Source organism: Lissotriton vulgaris, chromosome 12 (genome assembly GCF_964263255.1).
Source record: "Lissotriton vulgaris chromosome 12, aLisVul1.2, whole genome shotgun sequence".
Lineage (NCBI taxonomy): Eukaryota > Metazoa > Chordata > Amphibia > Caudata > Salamandridae > Lissotriton > Lissotriton vulgaris.
In genome coordinates, this window is record NC_141700.1 from 37959138 (window position 1) to 37977384 (window position 18247).

The 18247-nt window shown below is 43.5% G+C and overlaps 1 protein-coding gene across 2 annotated transcripts in view; it reads right to left on the reverse strand.

The window, feature by feature from the left end:
• CPAMD8 (C3 and PZP like alpha-2-macroglobulin domain containing 8) overlaps positions 1 to 18247 on the reverse strand; it is a 1208079-nt gene that overhangs the window by 514500 nt on the left and 675332 nt on the right. For both annotated transcript variants that reach the window (XM_086946939.1, XM_086946938.1), the window contains exon 34: positions 1198 to 1260. In XM_086946939.1, coding sequence (XP_086803065.1) covers positions 1198 to 1260 — 63 coding nt within the window. The remainder of the gene's footprint in view (positions 1 to 1197; positions 1261 to 18247) is intronic.

Genomic DNA, 18247 nt, shown 5'->3' on the forward strand with positions numbered 1-18247 from the left:
CCAGAGGCATTTGGGGGGTCGAGGGGGCGGGGGGTCAGAGGAGGGGCTTATGGTGCAGTGGCCTTATGTGAAATACCCTGGACCTAAGCAAATATGCTTTTACAACTTAAGCACCGAGATCCTTATTCTGTAAGCAGTTGTGTCTGTAATCTGATATGCTTTTTTCAAATTTTTATACAGTATGACAAAACATGCTCCTAGTGGCAGTCAACTCAGGTGAGAGGTCAATAGAAATCTAGCAGGAAAAATCGGCCAGCTACAGAGACCACGGCATTTTGTCTGCATGGGCTAAAGTTAAAAGAAAGGCTTCTTTCTGTAAAAAGTGAATTTCTGGTTGAAAACAGAGCCTTAAATAACTGCTTTATTTGAAGCAGGAGCTAGTCATCTAACCCTTATAGGGTTTAAAAAATATTTCAGATATTGAATGAGTCAAATGTTGTCATCTATCTTTGGGAAATATATGCCTGTGTCATGATACAAACTCAACGCTCATCTGAGTACTTTGAAAATATGATCATTTCTTCAGGGTTCGTCCTCGGATACAAAGTTACTTGATACTGATCTGTGCCAGAAAGGGTCACCGTGGTTTGAAGAGTGGAATAACCTGTCCTGTCACTGGAGCCTGCCATCTCAGTTTAATCAAGCCTCTCCGTTCCCATCAGGCAGAAAATCGGAAAAATGAAGCCCGTGCATCTGGTAGATACAGTGATGTTAGACTGGAACAGCAGGCATCAGCAGCCCTTCTACATGAAACAGTACTCTGGTAACTCTGGGTTGTGTGCATTCTTCCAATGCCAATCAAAGGCAATCGTTACTCTTTTTCACTGACACAGATCATCTTTGCATGACATTTCAGGTTTTTGTATATTCCACTCTTTTCAGATGTTGTAGGTTTTACTCTCATTTCCCTTTGGGTGCCTTTTATAATACACCTGCGCTTCACTGAGGGTTAGAAGGCGCTAAACACTTTATTGTAGCCAAAATCCTCAACCGTAACCCAGATAATGATGAATCCAGAAGATGTCTTCATAGTGCTTAACGACCATCTAAATGATGTGGATGCGCTACAGAAATGCACATCACATACCAGTTACCTGGCCTTAAAGCAGAAGGATCTCCTGCCCATCATCATGAAATCCTTCTCAGTTAAGATGAATAAGCCCCATCCAGACATTTCAAATGAATGTACGGTCTTACCTGCATTAAACAGCAGCCTTCGCCTTTTGCACTGACAAATAATCCAGTCGGAATGCTGGGAATCTAAAGTTGAGGAATAAAAATGTAAGATGAAAAAAAGCCCACGAACTTTGAGATGACAATGAGCAAAGGAATTACTTTTACATAAGAGAAATGGTTTCTGCCTGTGAGAAATGATAAATCATGCAAACGATGCGGGCAGCCATAGCGCACATCCCTTAAAAATTACAGGACATTGGCCGCAGATAATGAAATGATGTGTGCTTAATTGTGTATTGTCAGTCCATGCTGCCCCCTATCAAGGGCTGCACGGCGAGGGAGAACAATGAGGGGGAGAGGGAGCAGCCCTGATTCATATCGCTCAGCATAGACACTTGAGGGAGAAGAATTTACCTATCTTCATTCTCTTAGTAGAGCCAATATATAAGAGCTGCAATTAAGCTCGAAATCCAGCACCAGACCCCACACACTCGAGGACCTGGCTCACATATTGGCAATCAAGGTAGTCAGATGCTTTCTCCATGTCAATGGAGGTCTCTCTCTCAACATATTTCTCCTATTCAGGATGCACCGGCAGAGGAAGGAGCATGCATGCATGCAAAATCTATTGGGCTAAATCTGAGTATTTTATAGTCTAAATTTAAGATCGAAGGCCATTACTACCAGGTGTTGTGTCCGTAGCTAACTGATCCACCGCTAGTTTAACCCACCCCCAGGGTTAGAGGGGCATCCAGATTTGCCTTCTCTTCTGGTGTCAGTTGCTATTTTTGTGCTGCTAAACCTTGAGCTTCTTTCTGCAAAGTGTCAGAAACTTGTCCTAGTGCATAAAGCCATCTGTAATAAGCTGTGAAATTGACGGGAATCTCTTTGAGTGTTGTATAGAAGGTGTATTAGGCACAGGAGGGTGTCACCTATCCACCTCGGTGTTCAGGACACAAAGTTGCGGCTATTGGCAGAGGATAACAAGGAATCTCTGCCAGTACTGGTGAAACATCTTCGAGAAATGCTGCCTATCCTGCGTTGTGTAAGTACAAACCTAGCAGTTGGTATTATCTGCTGTCTAATTGGCCTTCTGCATATACATACCCACCTTTCCGGTCTATCCGTTGTGGCTGAAAAGTGTACGTCTCCTGAAGGAATGTATAGTGATAATACCCCTCCTCAGGAAAGTGTAAATCTGATGCCCCTTTGTGATGTACTTTGCATGTACCTGCATCAGTCTAAAGGATAACTTAGAGGAGTGGAGTGGGAGCACCTCTACGGCAACAGCCATCACAGGAGTATTACACCTTATTACTGCCGAATGTATATCTTCAGTGGTCCTAGCCAATTGTCCAGGGCCACCCCCTGCTCTGTCTGCTATGTCCCGCCCATAGAGAAAAAACTTTTAATACGCCCCACTCCCTACCCAGGGCTGAGATGCAAGGTACCTCAAAGTCAGTACATGATACACCATGTAATAGGGTGGTAGCCAGCTTACAGCAAGTTATCTTGGTGCTCAATTGGATCCAATGCTTGTTTGTATTGATCGTGCTTGTATTTACTATCCAGGCCTAAGCCTTCAACCTTCCTTTAAGGACTCATCTCAGTACTGGCTCATGAGGAGATATTGAACCTGTAAAAAGTATTTGACCCCTTTAGCTTGACTGGATATGATACAAAAAGATCTATGAGAGCAATGTGGCATAGTCCAAAGTCAGCGTACAATTAAGTTCCAAACAAAGCTCCCTGTTCCAACCACTGCAGCACAATATGTTGCAATAACCCCTTTTCATCCCACCACATCACATTGAGTCAAAAGATATCGTTGGTCGTTTGCAGTATAATTCTGGTTAAGGTCTCATCTTTTGAGCTCAAGGAGAAGCGACTGAGTAATCTCTATGGGTACTGTCCGAACCATCTGACAAATTGTCCCATTGCCATGGGCTAAAGACTGCTGCAGTAGTGGGTGTGTCTTCTTTTGCTTCCTGAGCTTATTGGCATGTAGGTATTGAAACCACTTTAGGCGAGCCGTCGACTCTTGGTTTCTGCTGCAGCTACCTCCTTTTCTTATTCAGTATTGGGGTATCTTTCATAGATTCACATGCCTGAATCATTCCCCATCGCCGAGGCGGAAGTCCCACGGTAAATAAAAAAGCAGTGCCAAAGGTAAATAATAGTAGTAAGCCCTAAAGAAAAGGCCTGAGGCCTAGATCCTAGTAGCCTATCTACATCATTATGCTAAAAAGACCAACGTTTTTTCCCAACCAATCAGCTATCAGCACCCATTAGAACACTCTCAGCAGAGCCAGTTCTCCTCAGATTTTCACCGCACGTCGTGTGGAAGGGAGTCTCCCTGAGTGCCAACTCAGTTATTCTTCATTATGTCTGACAAGAAGGCCTTGTTCAAGCCCTGCAGAACCTGCGACAAGAAGAAAGTCCATGCTGATGATCAACATGGACTGTATCTACTGCCTCTATCCTAAGCATGAGGCAAAAGATTGTACAATTTGCCGTACCTTCCCTTCTAAAACTGTAAGGGATAGGGAGGCAAGAGTGCTGTTCTGGCTTAAATCTTCTTTGGCTGAACATGATGACAGAGCTTCAACTTCCAGTAAGAGTGCTAGATCACAAGACAGTTCCTCAAGTGAGGGGAGAAAACATCTTAAATTCCCCCACTCTACTTCTGGCCCTTCTCAGAGGTCTCCCTCTTCTTCCTCTGGGCCTATACAGTCTCCACAGATTACTGCTCTGAAGGACTCTAAAAAGGAATCTTCCAAAACAGTGAGTAAAAGCTTCTCAAAATATTTGGCTTTACCTTTATCGTCGATGACTTCTGTCACGTCTTCAGCTCCCTCAACGACGGCGACGATATCCATACCTCTATAACTTCTCCTATACTGTCGACGAGGATTTCTAATGTGACTAAGAAGACCGTCGTCGAATCGACAAAGTCGTCATCTAAACACTCATCGACGAAGGTACCGTCGACGAAGCTTCCACTGTCGACGAAAGTATTCTTGACGAAGACGCAAGTATCTTCTGTGTCGTTGACAACTGTCCCGCCGACGAGAAGCTCAAGCCCGTCTACGACGATCCTGTCGACGGCGGTCCCGTCGACGTCGAGCCCGTCGACGATGGTCCCGTCGACGATGATCCCTTCAACGATGATCTCGTCGACATCGATCCCTTCAACGACGATAGCAAAGAGCCCATCGACGACATTTCCATCTACGATGATCCCGTCGACGACCATACCATCGACAATGGTTGTACCTACTCCAACTAAGGCTTTAGTGGAGGTACCAGCTTATTCAACGCCAATTTCTTCAAGAACTTTTCAACTTCAATAGTTTCAAAGGCATGAGTATTCCAATATTTCCCCTCTTACTCCATCTCACCTCCTGGAAACATATGCTCAAGAGGAGGATGATGATTATGACGATGATGACGATGAAGGACCTTTTGGGATAGCTCGTCATCCTTCTGAACTGCATATCAAATGTCAAGAGGAAGAGGAGGATGACGAAGACTACAATGAGCACTACTACCAAGAGGACATTGTTGTTCCTCATCACACAGTATACCAGAGGCACTCTCTGTGCTCGGACACCGGCTATTAGCCTCCAAACCTTATCTAGGACTTGCAAGCCATGCTAGCTGATTATAAGTAGCAGTTTCCCCCGCAGCAGGTTATTTCATCACCTCAGTCTGTGGCGGTTATAGAGCCTTTACCTCCACCTGAGGCTCCGGTACCAATGCCTCCAATTACAGAGCCTCTTCAGGAACACCAACCTTCTCAGCCTCCTCAAGATCAGGACACTTCCTCCTATGAGGAAGTTGAAGAAGGTGAATTGCCAGAAAATCCTCATTTAGATCCATGGGATTCGTACATTATTCCTATGCCTTTGCCTCCAACTCCTCTGCCATCTGACTCACCACCAGAAGATATAGATGGGTTTCATAACCTCATGCAGCGTGCTGCTACTAGGTTTCAACTTCCAGTCACTGAGCAACAAACTGAATGTTTCCTTCACTATTTTAAGGAGGATTCCAGAAAAGGTTCCAGAACTATTCCTATAATAGATTATATATGGAACGAGGATATCAAGATTATGAAAAACCCTGCATCCGTGCCTGCTGTGCTTCCGCAGATAGATAAAAAGTATCATGCTCCGGCCAATAGTCCATCCTGCCTCATCGAACACCCCAGGCCGGGTTCTGTCATTTCCCAGGCTGCCCAGCAAAGGTCTAAGATCCCGGCAATGCCTATTACTACACCGCCGGGGAACTGTATTGCTGTGAGGAGCGAGGAGCGAGGAGAGCCCTGTGAACTGCCTGGGAGGAAGGCGATTTGCTGTTTTCACCCCAAGACTTGCCGCACCCGCTGTGAGGTCTGTGTAGTGACCTGTGTCCCTGTTGCAGCGGGGGCCTTTGGGGGCATTTGGGAAGGAGAGTGAGCGAGCGCTGAACGCCGGCAGGGACACGTAGTACCAGGAGTCCCTGCCCGACCCAGCACACCTGGTCTGCGTTCGTCTGACAGCCCCGCCCCGCCCACAGGCATCAAGCTGCATTTTAATCTGCCTCTAGCCTCTTCCACTTGGGAACTGTATTGCTGTGAGGAGCGAGGAGAGCCCTGTGAACTGCCTGGGAGGAAGGCGACTTGCTGTTTTCACCCCACGACTTGCCGCACCCGCTGCGAGGTCTGTGTAGTGACCTGTGTCCCTGTTGCAGCGGGGGCCTTTGGGGGCATTTGGGAAGGAAAGTGAGCGAGCGCTGAACGCCGGCAGGGACTCGAAGTACCAGGAGTCCCTGCCCGACCCAGCACACCTGGTCTGCGTTCGCCTGACAGCCCCGCCCCGCCCACAGGCATCAAGCTGCATTTTAATCTGCCTCTAGCCTCTTCCACTTGGGAACTGTATCGCGGTGAGGAGCGAGGAGCGAGGAGAGCCCTGTGAACTGCCTGGGAGAAAGGCAACTTGCTGTTTTCACCCCACGACTTGCCTGCTGCGAGGTCTGTGTACTGACCTGTGTCCCTGTTGCAGCGGGGGCCTTTGGGGGCATTTGGGAAGGAGAGTGAGCGAGCGCTGAACACCGGCAGGGACTCGAAGTACCAGGAGTCCCTGCCCGACCCAGCACACCTGGTCTGCGTTCGCCTGACAGCCCTGCCCCGCCCACAGGCATCAACACGTCATATAAAAGAGTCTGAGATACCCGCTGCGCGGGACGAGCCGGGCGAAGCCCGGGCAAAGGGCGGGCCATCTACGGCCGTCCAAGGCTGGACAAGACTGGGCTGGGCCACCCCCTAAACTCTACTACAGGCCTGGTAAGCCCATGTATGGGTTTGTGTATTTATCACTAAGTGTGGACTAGACGTCGTTCAAACTATACACAATTATTTATTTGCTGTAAATCGCTTGTTTAAAAATGCCTCGTCAGCTGGGGAAGGGGGGTAAGCCAGCATCTAGCATCACGGGGGGAACCATTACTGGCACGCCAGATAATTTCATTACAAGAGTGGCGGTCATGCTTGAGCTGGAGATAGCCCTCACTGAGAAGCGGCTATCCCATGAACTGATAGCCACCAAAAGGTCTTCCCTGGGCCAAATTAGAAACGCTGTTACACCTGATTATGCTGATACCCAAAGGCCGAGTGCACTTAAATCTCCAGGCAAACACATTGAGGGGCGTCATTCTATTACTACTGTGAATACTTCATCCGATACTACATTCTCTGATAGCCTATCTATGGAGAATTTTCACCCTATAAAGAATACAGAGGTTGCAGACACACTTAAAAACACGACTAAATATTCATCTACATATTCTGCACATAAAGGCAAAAGAAAGAGGGATGGAGGGGGCCAATTAGGAAGAAAATCAAAGGAGCCAAAAACAACAATAAATTCCACACTGCCAAGTTTGATTAAATCGAACATATCAACTAAAGCTCCTACTATAGTTATTTCCACCCCTAACCACTTATCGAATGTTAGCCCCTTGCCTTTATCTCATACTTCAGATATACTTATGGAGGCAACATGTACCATATCCCAAGTTGAGCAGCTGCTCAAGTCATTTACACTCCCAATTATCGAGAGTTTAAAAGTAATTAATGACAAAATGGATAAGCTACAGAAGGCTACTGCAGAAAATACTCATGCCATAGCGAAGTTATCATCCAGCCCGATCGATATTGGCAGTACTATAGGCACAAGGAAACAGGTAAAAACACCTCACCTTAAACCCCCTCAAAACCACCGATGAAAACAGGCGGAATGAGGCCATCTAAAAGTAAGGAAGGGATCACGATGGGAAGCTCGGAAGCAGGGAAGGCTGGGGGGTGGGAGGAAGATACATCAAGTAGCCAGAACACCCCTCTACAAATTTCGCCATCAGTCCAACATGAAGAGGGAAAAAACCCGGTTGAACCCAGTAAAAACGTGATTATTCAGCCTGTCATTAACTTACCCCCTCAATCATCACCGTTAGTGGTAGTACTAGGAAATGTCCCACCACTTATGGCGGGAGACAGGGAAGACTACCCCCAGCTAAGGAACAAGGTAACCCATTGGCTATCACGTAACACCAGGGAAAGCAATAACCTTGGTCACAGTTTTATAATTAGGGCTCCCGGTTTTCCGTTTTTACGGATATTTACTTATAAATACAGACAGAAAAAAGTTTTCCTTTATCTGTATTTATATGTAAAAACATGAAACTACTAGTACATTTTGTTCTGCTGCAATCTGGTGTCTCCCCCTCCTTAGAGGGTTAAGAGGTGTCAGCCCGGGCTGAGACACCTTCCCGGGCAGGCACGGAGCTGCCAGCCGCACCCGAGCACTTCACAGGTCTTTGAAAGACCATTTACAGAGACGCGGCAGGGTGCTGGGCCACCTTTGTCGCAGAGATTAACGGGAGAAGAGACAAACCCCTCCCAGCAAGTTAGTTAAACAAAGCATCTGGCAAAAAGAACGGCTCACACAGAGAATGCAGAGAGCTCAATTGCAAAGCTTTATGCTGATGGATTTAAGAGGGCCAAACCCGCTCTACTCCCCTCATTATTATTGGGGGTAGGGATGTGAGAATTCTATTTGACTGGAGCTCAGTGACTCCTCTTAGAAGACGGTTCTGTTTAGGCGCTACACAGCAAGACCTCCTTTGCACACACACTAGTGTCACTCACAGTCTCTCGTGCAATTCTAGTGCTTGAAAGCTACTAGAACCCGAAGATTTTGGAGCGCTTTACCTGACGACAATCACATTACGTATGACAGTTATTCATTTTTTGTGGCCACGGGGAGATTAATTGACTTTCCCAGAATCTAAGGATGTTGAGCCGGCGCTGAGCCTCGAACCTCGTTCTAAAGTTCCAAAGTAGGCAGTTTTGGCTGTTATACCACATCCCCTCCCTGATATTCAGAGAGGATTATTGCACAAACTGCGAGACACTAGACTCTAAATATAATTTTACAAATTCTTGCACAATCTGATTTCTCCCTCCCCAACATATCGCTTCTTGTCTTTTATTCGGTCTGATCTTCCTTCCCCAAGAATTCTTGTATTTGTAGTGTTTAATGTCCTCCGTATTCTACCGGCCAAGTGGGCCCGCCGGATATAGCCATTAGAAAAGCCTCGAGCTAGTTAGCAATTATAATTTGAAATCATGTTCTGGAAGTTTTCATGTACACATTTCATGCTTTTTGGCAATCGTCAGAGAGAAGTATTGCTATCTTTTTGGAGGGAGGATCCCAGTATGTTGTTTCCAGTGGTCGAAGTGGGATACAAAAAAGTAGGGAAACTGTGGGAGTTTGAAACAGAGGGCGGGAATTTCCAGAGGAATGGGTCAGTGAGTGGAGCCAGAGGTGTGGCCAGAAAGAGCAAAACATCCCCGTTTTTAGTATTTGTTTGGGATTTCAGTGACCAGTTCCAGCTTATTACATTGTTTAATTCAACCAATGGATACACATGTTTAAGGTTTAATATAAGTTATCGACATTAAAATATTATTATTATTATTATTATTAACGAGTTTTATATAGCGCCTGGTTACCCTTGGGCATCCCCGCGCTGATCCAGAAAGAAACACTGCCACTATAGACACCAGAACTAGACAGTGAATAGATAAGTTTTTAAAAGTTTACAGAACCGGAGAAGGCTCGTTTCCGAGCGTAAGGGCAAAGGGAGAGAATTCCACAGGGTGGCCACATTTATGGAGAATCTTCTGCCACCGGTTCTTGCCTTCCTCACCCTCATGACCTGCAGCAGGTGTTGATGGTCGGAACGAAGGGAGCGGGAGGCCTTGTAAGGCTGAACCATATCCCCTAGGATAGGTGGGCCTTTCCCCTGCAGGATTTTGTGGGCCATGCAGAGTGACTTAAATTTCCCCCTCTCTCTAACAGGAAGCCAGTGTAGCGCCTTCAACGCAGGGCGAGCAGATTGACGCCTAGGGAGGCCCGTCAGGAGCCTGGCGGCCGCGTTCTGCACTTGTTGCAGTTTGTTCAGGGTGGATTCTGGGGCACCCAGGAACAATGCGTTGCTGAAGTCCAGCCGCGAGATGATAAGCCCCTGAATAAGTAACCTCCTGGAGGCCACTGGAAGGAGAGGTAAGATCTTCCGGGCTGATCGAAGCAGGCCAAAACACACGCCAGCAGTCTTTTCACAATTCACAAACTGGGATACGTTTCTAATCAAAGAATGTCCCAAATAAGCTTTAAAATGGAATCACAAGCCATATGTCTCTGAGCCATGCAGTTTCTATCATCAGCACTTCTCCAATTTTCCACAAAAGCAGTTCAAACATGAATGTCAAAATATCCTAGTTTGCAAATGTTTTCCACAGAATTGGCTCTGCCATATTTGCCACATAATACATCATCTGCTGCATAATCTGACGATTTTAACAAAAAAAACGTGTTTGTAGTTCAAACAGATCAAAAGTTACAAAAAATGTGACTTGTGTTGCTGCAAAGGAGAGGGCCCTTTGCAAAGGTTGACTGGTCACCGTTATCACTGCTGCATTTGTATGTTACACTGGTACAGATGAGGCAAAATCTTTGCAGAGACTGTTAATATGTGTAAAGTTGTCAAAATAATAAAGTATCAGAAAATGTACAGCATTACGATACAGTCTTTTTTTGCTGTATAATTTAGTTAACACTGCAACATAATTTTGCCCTCCATTGCTGCATAATTCCAGTGGCCACAAAGGAGGCAGCATGTGTTAAAAGTGCTTGTGCATGAAGCAGAGAGACCGTAACGTTTGCGAACTTAGTTTGGTGCACGAGCAAATCCTGCATTGCCGATCCGTGGTGAGTTGCACTACCACTGATAAAACAAGGCCAATGGAGGTACCAATGGTTGAGGAATATTGGCCTCAAGGGTCCTGAGACCTCATTCACAGAGTCGCTGTTGCTCTAGGGTATGCTGCTTCGTAGGCCTACCCGCAAGACTGGAGGTGAACGTCAGTATGGATTGTGGTGGACAGGCCTTCAAGGTTAACTCACACTTGCCACTGCTAGGGCCAACCTGCTGATGCTAAGACACCAGGGCTTCTAAGGTCTGGCGTGGCCTTCTAAGTTCTAGCATGGGAATGTGCTCCCTCAGGAGAGTGGTCTGGTGCACAATGCATGACGGCTGAGCCTGGTTCCCCAGTTCCATATTCAGCAGCTCTGGCCATAGTGCCACATCCTCTCCCCACTGAACACCATACTAACCCACTGAGAGAAAATTGCAGTGCCTTCAGCTACAACCCAATTGTGCCCCGCTATAAACTCCTGGATGTGACTCAATTCAAATGAGTAATATGCTGTGTAACAACATCCTGGAAAAAGCAAACACTCATAAGGAGTGCAAGATTAAGTAAAGCATATGAAATGTGAGCAGGAACAACATGGTTACCTTAACGCTTTTACACTAATTATTCAGAAATCAATTAGGGTTTTTGCCTGAAAAGTTAATGACATGACTACAGGGCCCGGAAAGGACCCGTTACAATCTCCAGTGGTTATATACTTTCAAAATGGAAGCAGTATAGTGGAAAAATCATTTGTCATTATTTAATGCACATGCTCTCTGTGTTGTTTAATGAAACATTTAATTTTGCTTCAAGATATTATGAAATTGTTTTCGATTCAAGTAGTGTTACAAGAAGCTTGCTAGTCTCCCTGGAACATGCTATGGGCAGACAAAGGAGTAATAAACAAACATTTTCAATGCAATAAGTCTTGCATTTACCCGAGTTTAAGCTATTGGCATGGTAAATGACAATGCCTTTTATTTATATATATTTTTTAAACAGATAAATAAAAGGCATTGTCATTTACAATGCCAATAGCTTAAACTAGCGTAAATGCGAGACCTATTGCATTGCAAATGATTGTTATCCTCTGCACACACAAAACATCAATCCTCATAGTAATAGCCAGGGACAGGTTTAGCGCTGGTGGAGCACAATTGGGTTGCAGCTGAAGGCAGTGTGAGTTTCTCTCAGTGGGGCAGTATGGTGTTCAGTGGGGGAAAGGATGTGGCATTCTGCCAATGACAGAAACTGCAAGGCTCTGAGACAAATGGCTTGTGATAGCACATTTAAGAATATTTGGGACATTTCGCAAAAGGCAAAGTTTGCACATGAATGTATAGTGTTGACCAATAACAACTGAGCGCATGTGTGCATTGTCAATTTAAATAAATGTGGAAAAACATTAGCTGTAGTGTCGTCTTTTGCTTGTGGCAAAAATAAATGTGGATAAATACAGAAAAAATGCCCGAAAAATAAATATGGATAAATACAGACGGAAATGGCAAAAAAATAAATACCATAAAACCGGGAGCCCTAATTAAAATGGTCCGAAGGGTATCTTGGCTTGGTACGTTAAAAAAATCGAAATCTGGAGACTGTATTGTGGTCAACTTTAATTGTCCGATAATAGTGGAAAGAATCTTAAGTGAAGTTACGCACGATGGAAGGCCAAGGGGCTCAAGTATTGAGATATTGCCGCTGGGTTATTTTTATGGTGCACCACACCGACTAAGACTTGATAGCTGGAATAGGTGGCAACAGGTCAGGGCCCCTAAGTACAGAATACAACAGGATGCAAGACTATTATGGATGAGGCCTGCAGCGATTCCATACTGGGCAAGACAGGGGTCACATTATTTTCCAACAGAACCAAATAGATTTTCAGCACTATCTGGCCTTAATGAGTGCGACTGACTGAATGATAATAACAACCCAGTCGAGTTAGCACATGGCGATAAAATTGATCCTCCACACAACATGGGGCTTCCATAAACACACATGTAAACACGACAATCGCTTGTAACATCCAGGTGACCCCTGAAGCTGATACTCCCATATTGGTGGGAGATGTACTACCTAAAAATGCCATTACGATAAGGGAAAAACCAACACTCAATAATCACTATGCCACTACTACACTACCAGACCAATCGTTGTCGCGTGGTCTCTTTAAGATAGCTTCATGGAATATCTGCGGTCTGGAAACTAAAGTGTCTAATCCTGTTTGGGGGGAATTTATACAGCAATTTGATGTACTATGCATCCAGGAAACCTGGCTTGTGAAGGAACTCAACCTAGGTGGTTTTAAAACTTATCATACCCCAGCGGAACAGTCCACTCATGGTAGACATAAAGGATGTATTTGTGTATATGTTTCAAACCTGTTGAGTATACAGAGAATTAAAATGATTAAGCATTCCCCCTATTACCAAATGGTTTCCGTCACATTGTACTCAGGCACAGAATTGCTGGAGGTTAATTTTTATAACAACATCAATACAATTGCTTTTCATGGGGAGATGAGCAAGCTTCAGGCAGACCTTATCTACCTAAATACGGCTAAAGGGAAGATTTAATTTTGATATGGGGAGGGGATTTTAATATCAGTGTTTGCAACTCCAATGTTTGTAGATTAAGGGACTATGTACAGGAGGAAAGTGAGGACATGAACAATCTAGTACACACAGACAGAGGGGAAATAATAAATGATATATTGGCCTCATATGACCTAGGCTCAGCAAACACGATGTGTACCCCGAAGGTCGAATTTAGTTCTACATTCATAGCAAGGGGTCTGCAATCTATTATCGACTTTATTATTTTTCCCGTAAGATACTCAAGCTGGGTGCAACAATTTGTAATTCACCCTAACGGCCTTAGTGACCACTTACCTCTTAGCCTGTATTTAAACCTTCCTGTCTGTGATACGTCCACTACCATTGAATCCTTGGCGTGGACACAAGAAATAGTGCTGGCACGTCAAAATAGCTATGCACTGAAATGGGGCAAACTGGACCCGGTGAAAATAAACAGAACCATTATATCTAAGGCCCTAACATCCATTATGGCGTGCTTAGACGAGGTATCTACTAATACTAAAATCTTGGATGCCTACGGGACGGTAACATTAGCTATACAAGACTCCCTCACAAAGAGAAATACTATGAAAGGCAACAAGATAAATGGATGGTTTGATACAAAATGCACCAAAGCCTATAACTACCTTAAAAGAGCACTTAGCGCTAAACCCAGGGACTCCTGTCTAATAAGGGCTTGTAGAAAGACATATAATCAAGCTCGGATTAATAGGAAAAAAGAAATAAAGAAGTGGCCTGGCAAAATTTACTTAAAGCTTTGCAGCTTAGAGACTACAAAATGTTTTGGGAAGCAGTAAACGCTCCCTACTTTACCAAATTGGATATTGCAAGAATTGAAGTCGCCACAGACGAAAGAACATGGATAGACTTCTTTTCAAAGGTATATAAAAAGGAGGACGGGAATCTGGTAAATTTGGCAATGGTAAACAATCAGGCAATGCAAGAGAAGAATAATTTCCCGATAGACATCGAAATCTCATATGAGGAAGTTTTGAATGCCATAAACAACAGCCAAGGAAGTAAGGCCCCGGGCCCAGATGGAGTCCCAAATGACATCTTCAAACTGACTATTGAACTTTGGGCCCCAATCTGTACACGTGTCCTAAGGGCCTGTTGTGCGGAAGGTTTTATTAAAACCTGGGCAGAATCAATAATCATCCCCATCTATAAAAAAGGGGATAGAGAATCCCCAAGCAACTATAGGCCTATATCCCTCTTGGACTCCCTCATGAAAATAGCAGGCAGGGTGGTCCTTGGTAAACTACAAAACTGGGAAAATGAAAACAACATACTAAGCCCAGTTCAGTATGGCTTCAGGGAAGGGATGGGTACAGTAGAGCAGGTATTGAACTTTGTAATGATCCAAGGAAAATACACCCAAGCTAAAAAAGGTTGTCTTTACGCCATATTTGTCGACCTCTCAGCCGCTTTTGACTTCCTGGATCACGACAAATTGTGGCAAATATTGGAGGAATACAGGGTGGAACCTGCAATACTGAATTTTCTTCGACAGTTGTATTTAGGTGCAACGGCGAAGGTGAGACATGGGCTGAGAGGAGAGTGTACGGGGTCATTCCGCAGAGAAAAGGGAGTCAGACAGGGTTGTGTATTGGCCCCATTCCTCTTCTCCATATACACAAACGCTTTGGAAAGGGAACTGGAGGCCAATGTAGTGGATTCACCTAGGTATAGGAAAAAACAGGTGGTATCCCTTCTCTACGCAGATGACGCTGTACTAATGGCCAGAACCAGGGTTGGTGCCCAGAAGGCATTAGCTAAATATGTACAGTTTATGGAATCTAGGGGTCTAAAAACTAATGCCAAAAAATCGTTAATTATGTCATGTGGGAAAGGAAGAGCTAAATGCAAGGCCATAAAAACTGATGGCCTTACAATTGAACATACCAAAAGCTTTTCATACCTGGGGGTGCTAATAGATGGGTCCGGGTCATGGAATGCTGCTGTTAAAAATAGAACTTTATTGTTCAAACGTTCCATTGCGGCCTTAATGAATTTTGCCAAAAAATTAGGGAATAGACCACCCGAAATACTTTTAAACATTTACAAGGCAAAATGTAGAAGTATTGCTCTTTATGGGGCAGATATTTGGGGCTTCCAAAATACAGCACCCATTCAAATAGTAGAAAACGGTTTCTTTAGATATCTGTTAGCACTTCCTCAGGGTACGGCAGTTTTTAATTGCCATGCAGAGTTAGGAATGGATTATATTTCTGATCTCATACAGTTGCAACCAGTTTTACTTTGGCACAGGGTGTGGACTGTAGAAGCGTTGTCCCTTAATAGGGAAATTCTTAATGATGTAATGATTTTGGATAACACTAAATATATTCCTTGGCTTGAGTTCATTAGGAAAACATTTAATGACTTACAAAGACCAGAATTATTTAATAACCCTGAACTATTAAGTGGACTACCTAGGAAAGAATTAAAAAGATTGTGCTTGAACCACTATGAAATGCTAAGGTGCTTAGTAGAGCTTACTAAAAAAACTGTTATTCAACATCACCTGTCACTGGTCTGTTATACTATCCAACCATATTTATCATTATGTACTTTGGGTTTTGAACGTTTTATCCTGACCAGGTTCAGGTTTTATTTATTTCATCATTTAGTAACCTTTCCTACAAAAAATAACTGGTCTAGGAATCTGGATACATGCTCCTGTGATAATTTATCACAACAATACACCTTCCATGTGACATTATTCTGCAAATATTATGAGAAGGAACGCAGAACATGGACTAGACAACATCTGAGAGAGGGTTTCTGGAGGCAATGTAGACCAGCTTATTTAAGTTTACAGAGACTGGAGAAAGGAAAATGTATTATGGTTGTGATTGGCTTCCTAAAAAGTATCCAGAGGAAACGGAATTTAATGGCTGTTAATTTTTAGTATGTAAATGCTTTGGATCGGTAATGTACCTGTTTAATACTTTGTTTAATGTTTTTAAACTTGGAAGATACCTATTTTTTATAAAATGTATATTCATTGCTGCTTTTATGATTTTTAATTGCTGTTACAATCGAATAAAGTATATTTTGACTTTGACTTTTGACTACTACACCGCCAGACAAGGAAGGACGCCGTCTTGACCTGATTGAGGAAAGGTTTTCATCCATGGCCGCCGCTTCCATCAGAGCAGCTAATTCTTCAGCGATCATAGGGCGTTGCGATCGCCAAATGTGGTTGGATATGGCTGGTCTGATTGACCTGATTCCAGAAGGGAAAAGACGGGAAGCACGAAAGATTTTACTAGAAGGGGAGCGTGCAGCATCAGAGACGATCGATTGCGCTCTGGTCATTGTCAATACAAATTTCAGACAGTTAGCTGGGGCTGCAGTTCTCAGGCGCCAGCTTAAAGCCACCACCTTCCGACCAGAAGTCCAAACAGAGATATTAGACATGGCCTACTATGGCGAGTCATTGTTTGGCAAGCACATCGACGAAGCCCTCCAAACAATCAGGACCAATACGGACACGGCAAGATCTTTAGGTTCCTTACAATACAAGCGTGGAACATTCAGAGGCGCTAAAGGGGCGTGGATATGCCTCTAGAGGAGGGTACCAAATACAACAGAACAGGCAATATCAGATCCAATACAGACAAAATTACCAATCATCGTACCGCCAATCCGAATATACGATCAAATCCCGCATTCTTTATCTCCGCGGGGAATCAAAACCTGGTCGTTATCACGACCGGGTTGTGATTCCGCATACCATTACTCCGCAAGTCGTAACAACGACTTGCGGAGGGGGGGCAATGGAAGTTGGAATAGTATAATTTACTATTATAACTCCAGTCTGTGCGGACACTCGGACACTAGGGAAGGTGTTGGATTTTAAATCCAACATCTTCCCCCCCGACCGCGTAATCATGAGAGGTCTTTTCTGAGCATTCCCTCCGGTAAAACCCCCTCCACCGGAGTGGGAACTTAACACGGTCCTTACACAGTTAATGAACCACCCGTTCAAACCCATCCACAAGGCCAAACTCAAGTTTCTCACATGGAAGGTTGCTTTACTTCTAGCTCTAACATCCGCAAGAAGAGTAAGTAAAATTCAGGCGTTCACTATAAAGGAACCTTTCTTGCATTTCTCTAAGGATTATGTCACCCTCCGGACTAACCCTACATTCATACCTAAAATACCGTCACAATTCCACCTCAATGAACTGGTGAAGTTACGAACTTTCTTTCCAAACCCCACTACACCAGCGGAAAGAACCTTACATTCTCTTGACATCAAGAGATGTTTAAAATTCTATCTACAAAGAACAAAAACCTTTAGAAAATCTGTTCAACTATTTGTGGCTTCTGGTAAAGCTACACTGGGAGCAGCAGTCACAAAAGCCACAATAGCCAGATGGATAGCTTCGACAATCCATTTCTGTAATGACAAGACTAACAGGCCATTGTTAAAGAACGTCAAGGCCCACTCCACAAGAACTGTGGCAGCGTCTACAGCGTTGTTCACTGAAGTGACTTTAGGGAATATCTGTCGTGCTGCGACATGGAAAAATGTCCACACTTTCACGAGGCATTACTGCCTTCAATCTACATGGTACACAGACAAAATATCGATTTTTAAATATCGATATACAAAAATATCGAAGTTTAAATATCGATGGGACAAAATATCGAAGGTAAGTAATATTGACAGTCTTAATATCGATATTGGTATGATATCAGTAATATCGAAGTTGTAAATATCGATGTCAATAATATCGAAATTAATAACTTCGATGTTACTAATATCAATTTTTAAATAAATTTAGTGTATTTTATATTGTATTTATTATGTTGTATTATTTATTTTTAATGTAATTGAATTAAATATTGTCTTTTACTACTGTAGCGGGTTGTGGGTTTATAGGGGAATAGGGTGGGAAGTAATTTAATTATGTTAAATTAATTATTAATTAGTAGGAATTATTAATTAATTAATTGAGAAATAATTTTTAATTATTTTTAATTAATTGATTAATTGATAAATATGTTCTGTAGCGGGTTATGGGTTTATAGGGGAATAGGGTGGGAAGTAATTTAATAATAATTAATTAATTGATATATGTTTGTACATATTTTAATTAATAATTAATTGGTAATTAATTTCTATTAATTCGTTAATTAATTAATATAATTTTTTACA